At 35.0% G+C, this 7,462-nt stretch overlaps 1 protein-coding gene across 7 annotated transcripts; it reads left to right on the plus strand.

The window, feature by feature from the left end:
• The first annotated feature begins 1,304 nt into the window (after positions 1–1,304).
• LOC131620385 (uncharacterized) lies at positions 1,305–6,869 on the plus strand. 7 transcript variants are annotated; one of them, XR_009289098.1, is made up of 5 exons: positions 1,305–1,743; positions 2,006–2,072; positions 3,549–5,885; positions 6,007–6,087; positions 6,156–6,869. XR_009289098.1 is itself a non-coding variant. In XM_058891448.1 (5 exons), exons 3-5 carry the CDS (start codon positions 3,643–3,645, stop codon positions 6,168–6,170), a joined length of 339 nt encoding a protein of 112 aa, XP_058747431.1. In that variant the 5' UTR covers positions 1,305–1,743; positions 2,006–2,072; positions 3,563–3,642; the 3' UTR covers positions 6,171–6,869. The 7 variants fall into 7 exon arrangements, 4 of the variants coding, with proteins under 4 accessions (XP_058747431.1, XP_058747432.1, XP_058747430.1 ...); XR_009289096.1 differs by having other exon boundaries at positions 3,563–5,885; XR_009289097.1 differs by having other exon boundaries at positions 3,563–5,885; positions 6,165–6,869.
• Positions 6,870–7,462: the final 593 nt, after the last annotated feature.

Genomic DNA, 7,462 nt, shown 5'->3' on the forward strand with positions numbered 1-7,462 from the left:
CTTATTTACTTCATTTAAATTCAAATTTTCTTTTATTACTCCACTGGTTTCCACCACCTCATTACTCAAAGTAATAAATCTAGATCCCGATTTAGCGGCCCCTCCATTACAATTCATCGGAGTAATGTCTTTTTTGTTCTCCGATCCTCTTCTCCCTCTTCTCTGCTTTTGCACCACCCGCCATGGCCCATCTCCGTTATCTCCCCCCTAAGTTGTTCATCTTCATAATCTGGCCTTCTCTTTGCTCTTGCACCATACTTTTCTCAGTAGCCACCCATTTGCCTTTAATGATCACCAGACACCCCTCTCTATAATGACCAAATCGACCACACACTAAGCACAACAGGTGCAGGCCTTCATATTCAATCTTGTATTCTCTATTTTTAATTGAGAACATAGCCAGCAACGGCTTGGACAGATTAACTTCGACGCAAATTCTTGCATACTTTCCTCTCTCTTGTTGAAGCGTGTTTTTATCAACCTTGATCGCACGACCAACTCTGTTCCCAATAAACTTCAGCACTCCTGGATCATAATATTCTATGGGCAGTCCTGCAATCCTAATCCAGACAACCACATTATCTATGGAATCACTCTCTGGGTGGAAATCTGGACTCGAGTCCTTCACAGTGAGGTAATGATCATAAATAAACCACGGTCCGTCGGAGAGAGCCGCGTTCTTATCTTCTTCATGCGTAAAAGCGGCTAAGAAGTAATCATTACTTAGATCAATGATGATAATGATACCTCTTCTTACCCACATTTGCTTTAGCCTTGTCTCCAATGCCTTATACCCTATTCTCCTCCCAAGATGTTTAACTATAAATCCTGTCCTCCATGGCCTATGAATTCTCTTTTCTTCACTTGCAGAAAAAACAAACTTTTGACATTCATACCCCCCAATTATTTGTTCTTCCACAGCCATTTCATCTGTAGTTTGGTCGTTGTAATCTCCATCTTTGTCTGGCTCTGCCTCTGAATCATCATCCTGCATGGCACTGTATACTTCCCCCGTTACTTTCTCCTTATACAATAGAACGCCCTCAAGACGGTCCATATTGATCTTCTTTGCGTAGTCACTCCGAAACTTTGCAGATCCGAGTGGTGACTCTGGTGGCGGCACCGGTGAAAGGATAGACATAAACTCTCTTTCTAGTATAAGAGAGAATATTCTTATGTTTAGAAAGAGGTTACATTACATGCTTATCCATTTATTTGAAGAGTGATTTTAGCATTATGATTTAGGGTGATTGTCTAGTGGTGGCCAATAGAAAGCAACATGATGTCTCCTCTACATTTCCTTTACTTGACTTTCTTGCCCCTCACCTCTCTCTCTCTTTTTCATATAATCCAATTTTAAATATGGCTTTACTCATTCCTCATGTCAAACGTGAAACCCCCCCAAGTCTCATTCATTATTCACCAAAGTCTCACTCATTATTCAACAAAGTCTCACTCTCATAATTAATTCTCTTATAAACTCCATCAAACCATAGCATAACATGAATTCATCCATTCACATTTTCACATTTACTACTATCTTATTAAACTAAACTTTGGTATATGAAATAAACACTCATTCATCTAGGTTTCATACCATAATAACAAATCAGGATCTGTTTTCTTCACTGTTTTTGTCTTCTAGCTTCTTCTGAAGATGGAAGATTATGAGGTTATAGAGAAACTTGGAAGAGGAGCTTTAGGTGCAACTTTTCATGTTCTTCATAAAACTGATAGAAAGAGGTAATTCATTAACGCTTTCTTTCCTTTTTTGTGTAAAGATCGTTTTTTTCCCTTCAAAACTGGTCAACCCCACATGGAAATTTTGTTTTTTTATAGAGATTTTAGTGTTCAATTGTGTATGGGTGTGAGTTTAACTGAGATTAGGCTGATAAATTAATCTGTATTTAGGATTCAAAACCTTGCTAATTCAGTTTGAGTTTTGTTTTTTTTTTAAATTTTGTTTCTTAATAATTTTTCTTCATGATGATTTCATCTACGGTAGGTATGTGTTGAAGTAGTTTCGCTTGTCTAAGCATACAGAGAAGTCCAAGTTGACAGCGTACCAAGAGGTTGGTGTAACAAAATCTTCCACTCATTGCATATTTTGTTGTTATTGTTAAAGCATTATTTTGTCTCATTACTTATAATAATTAGTAACAGTTGATTTGTTTTCTATTGTGTTTTGAGTAAAGTAAGTGCAATAGAATGTCGGGCAAATAAGAATTAACAGAGAATAAAGTAAGTGTATGGGATGAGAATGTTGAGTTGGATGTGTGGTAAGAATAGATAAGATAAGATTAGAAATGACAATATTAGAGAGAGTGTTGGGGTGACATCTATAGTAGACCTGATGGTGAAAAATAAACTTAGATGGTTTGAGCATGTAGAGAAAAGACATGTAAATTTTTGTGATAAAGAGAGTAAATCAATTAGAGAGGAGTCAGACTACTAGAGGTAGAGAAAGACCTAGAAATAAATATGAGAAAAGTTATTAAAAAGATCTTGAGATTAGCGATTTGGATAGAAACGTGGTTCTGGATAGAATATTATGGCGGAAGTTAATCAATGTAGTCGACCCTACTTAGTGAGATAAGGCTTGGTTGTTGTTGTTATGGTTTCGGTCATAGATGGATTGATTCTACTTAATACGATTAACTTGTAGTTATTAGTATATTTGTTTTTCTTCCAAGATGCTTCACTACTTGTGTACAAATACAAATACTATGAAAATAGGAAAATTCTATGGTGAAGTCACGAAAATGACTTCTTTGGTGAAGTCATTAATTTGACCAATGAGAAACAAACCCTAAGTTACCCTAATTTAATCAGTGCCACGTAGGATTATATTGTACATACCACTTACTATGTAGTCTCATATTATTAATATTGCACTTAAGTCCCTATCATATTAAAAATGACAAAATTAATATTTTAATTGTTACATTGAAAATCAAATAAAAGACCCAAAATCAAATAAACTTCATCCTTCTCTTTTCTCTTATGCAACTCATATTTCTCCTTTCTCTTCTTCTGTTTGCTCGATTCATCTTTCTCCTTTCTCTTCTGCAACTATTTTCATACTCAATCCACCATTGTTTGCTCAGTTCGTAATCGTCAACTCTCAGTTCATACTCGTCATCTTTCTGTTCGTACTCGGTTCACCATTATTTGCTCACTTCATACTAATAAAAATCTGCAAGTCGCGGCAAAAGGGCACTGTATGATTGTATTCTTAATGAAAACATAATTGGTAAGGTAAACTTGACATCTGTTGTTATATTTAATTGATATTAGTTGCTAAGATTACTTGATATCGAATTGGTGTATTACATTTGATTTCAATTTGGGAATTAGGGTTTATGTTTGATTTTGTTTTCTGTATATGTGTATTTCAATTTGGGAATTAGGGATTATGCGTGAATTTGTTTTATGTATATGTGTTTCAATTTTAATGATTTTGATTTTCTATTTTCTGAGTTACATATGATGAACATGCGGTTGGAATTTGTTATTGTGATTGATGTTGAGTTTTGGGATGTTAAAAGTTGTTTTATTTCAGGTTCACGATGGAAAACTCACACGATTCATTTGAGGTTGATCCCAATGAAGTTCATTCCACTGATGGTGATATAGAATTAAATGATGGTGAGGGTGACAGTTATGAAAGCTCATGTCGACGATGTTGATAATACCGATGAAGATGATTCGGCTGAATTAGATGCAGTTGAAGGGGATGATGATGTCGACGATGCTAATAATGGCGATGAAGATTATTCGGCAGAATTAGATGCATCTGTAGGCGATGATGATGATGTCGACGATGCTGATAATAGCGATGAAGATGATTTGGCAAAATTAGATGCAGTTGTAGGCGATAAAAGGGTAAGTATTGGTAACATGACTTCTGCTGATATTCGTGCTATGGAATTTGATTTTGTTGATGAAGCTTATGATTTTTATTATAAGTATGGTAAATGCAAAGGTTTTTCCGTAAGGAAAAGTGATATTAGGAGTAGAGGGTCTGAAGGTAGTAAAATAATAGTAATGAGGCAGCTTGTATGCAACAAGCATGGTTTAAGAGACGATAAACACGTTAGTAGGTTAGATAGGAAAAGAGATGAGAGATGTATTAACCGTACTAATTGCTTAGCTAGGCTTCGTGTACACTACAACACAAAAAAGGGTAGATATGTATTGTCATTTTTTGAAGAGACTCATAACCATGAATTAACCCCATATAGGTTTACGCACTTACACCCCGTTAATCGTCAAATTTCTGAAGCTGATAAAGCTCACATTGATGGTCTTCAGTCGCATAAAATTAGAACTTGTCATATAATGGGGTACATGGTTGCTCAGAAGGGTGGTTACGCTAGTGTTGGATTTACAAAGAAAGATCTGTACAATTATTTAGATAAAAAAATGTGTGACCTTATAAAAGATGGTGACATTGCCGCTTCTTTAAATTATCTAAATGTAAAGTCGTCTACTGATCCCATGCTATATGCAAAATATACCGTCGACGGTGATGGACGACTGAGGTCTCTTTTTTGGGCTGATGGGAGCAGTAGATCCGACTATTTTTGTTTTGGCGATGTGGTTGCGTTTGACACAACTTACAAGAAGAACAAATACAACTAACTACCCATTGGTTTTTTCAGGGTGTAACCACTACTCTTAGAAAGTTATTTTTGGTGTTGCGTTGGTATCAGATGAAACAACAAGTACCTATAAGTGGTTGTTGAGTTGTTTTTTAGAGTGCATGGATGAAATATACCCACAAGCAGTGGTAACAGATGGGGATGGTGCTATGAGGGAGGCTATAAAATACATTTTTCCCGATGCAACTCATCAGTTATGTGCTTGGCATTTGAATAAGAATGGAGGTGAAAATGTAAAGAACTCAAAATTTTTGGAAGGCTTTAAAAAAGCAATGTACTCAAATTTTTCAAAGGATCAATTTGAAGAATTTTGGTCAGAGCTAATTAAAGAAAATGGACTTGAAGGAAATCCATTGGTAACCAAGACGTATGAGAACAAGTCATTGTGGGCAACTGCATATTTACGTGAATTTTTTTTGGACGTATAAGAACTACATCTCAATGTGAAGCGGTTAATGCAATAATCAAGAGTTACGTAAGGAAGAAATGATGCATTTTTGAATTTATGCACAATTTTGACGAGGCTCTTAGACACTATAGAAAAAATGAACTGGTAGCTAATTTTAAATCCAAGTTTTCAGAACCGGTATTGACAACTCACCTGCGTTTAATTGAGAGCGATACCGCTAAAATTTATACAGCCGAGATTTTCAAAGAGGTTAAAGATGAAATTATGAAGGCTGGTGCGTTGATTGTTAAGAGCTTTGTAAGACATGGTGATGTGAAGATGTACGTGTTGACAAAAATATTGTACGGAAAACTATGAAAGACGAGTTGTTTTTGATGGTATAACATTTCAATGTTCTTGTAAGTTATTTGATTCTCGTGGGCTTCCATGTTCGCATATTTTTTATGTCATGAAGGAAGAACATGTTTCAAACATTCCTAGTAGTATGGTTCTGTCGCGCTGGACAAAGGATGCGAAGATTGAATATTTGAACATGGTTGATAATGGTACAGTTGATTCAAATTCGATGGAGGTTGCCCGTTTTGGTGCATATTGTTCTCTTTTTACCAGTTTTTGCAAAGAAGCTTCAAAGAAGAATGGTGTTTATGGGGAAATAATGGAGGACATCATGAAGATACACAAAAAATATTGCAGTGCTGATGATCAAATTGGGACACAAAGGGAGACGGTAGGTGATCCAATAACGGTGAAGAGTAAAGGTGCTCCGAAGAAAAAAAAGAATGACACAAAAGCTGATAGGTGTTGTTCAAAATGTAATAGTACAACTCATAATGCACAAAAAATTTATGTAACTTATATAACTTATGGTCTGATTGTTATAGTCAATGTTTTGTTTTATTTTAAACGTAATAGTTCTTATTGTTTAATCTGCAGAGTACAGAAAACCTGTTATCTGAGCGAAATGTTGAGTTGGAGTCGGTGTCCAAAACTGATTCTTTAAGCCAAATTCCGAAGGTATTATATGTTTTTTAAATTATATTATGTAATTATCTTTGAATCTGTTATTGAATATGCAAATGTAGATGTTACAGACATGAGCAGGCACAAGCAGACAAAGCTGCTAGACAAAGAAGAAGAAAATCAAAAGAACATAAAATGGTACAAAATTTTCAGCAAATGTGGATGTTACAGGCACAAGCAGACAGATGTGAAACTGAAATCTGCAAAGATGTGAAACTGAAATTTGTTTGTGAATCTGCAAAGTTGATGAATCTATTTGAAATTTGTTTATGAATCTGTATGTGTAATTCCAGCATCCTATTTGAAACTGACTTGGATTAGTAACAAATATTATGTGTACTGAAATCTATGCACCCTATCTGTAGTGATATAACTTGTTGGATAATTTTAATGTTGCAGTGTCTTGAAATAATCTTTGTTCATAATTATATTATGGTATATCTATTTTGGCCATCACATATTAAAATTGTGATAATTGAAGGCATTTTGTTATCGGCATGCTGGCCTATGTTGTGGCATTTTGTTATTTTCATGATGGCATATGTTGCTACATATGTAATCTTAATCAGTTCAACAAATGACAATAATCCAAGATGGCCTATGTTGTGTACATGATGTTGGGAGCATATAAGTTATTTGGCTGTGATTTCAAGATGTTGTATCAGTTGATTCCATCATGGTTTTATTGTGGTATCTGTTGAACAAATTAATGGTATCTGTTGTGGTATATGTTGAACAAATTAATGGTATATCAATTGACAAGCTCATTTTGTTATTTTCGTGCATCAATTGGGCAACACATATTAAGTTTCATTTTGATCAGTGCATTTTGATGCACGTTCTTCCATGTTTATACTCAAGCATTTCTTCGATTTATTTTAATTGTTTTTATGTTTTAATATGTTTTTATAATTTATTTTATTTTTGCACTTATTTGTTTTTCGTATTAATTTTTCAGCATTAGCAGTCTGCACGAATAAATTCATAACTAGAGCTTGGAGTATCGGATTGAAGCGTGCTACCAGTCGTTAGAAAGCTAAGAGAAAGAGCTACGACTTTTGTTCATAAGTCGAGAGCTGAATCGGACTGTAGGAGGGTCAGAAAATTCGTGTAAGTTGCAGCATTAGTTTATTTTAGTGTTTGGGTCATTTGTAATGGGCCGGATCGACCCGGTTAAATTGTGAAACGGGTTTGGGTATTTTCACCTAGATTAGGCAGCCGAATTCACTATTCACGAAACACTATTCATGTTACTATTCACGAAAATTTTCTGAGCTTTTACGAACTCATGGAGAACTAATCGCTTTTGAGTTGATCTGCTATAATTCGGATTCTAAAACTTGAGGTTAATACAATTTCACAATTTAAT

Source organism: Vicia villosa, linkage group LG7 (genome assembly GCF_029867415.1).
Source record: "Vicia villosa cultivar HV-30 ecotype Madison, WI linkage group LG7, Vvil1.0, whole genome shotgun sequence".
Classification (NCBI taxonomy): Eukaryota; Viridiplantae; Streptophyta; class Magnoliopsida; order Fabales; family Fabaceae; genus Vicia; species Vicia villosa.

Coding starts and splice junctions, on each gene's coding strand:
- LOC131620385 (XM_058891446.1), top strand. CDS start 3,643: ATGATGGTGAGGGTGACAGTTATGAAAGCTCATGTCGACGATGTTGAT.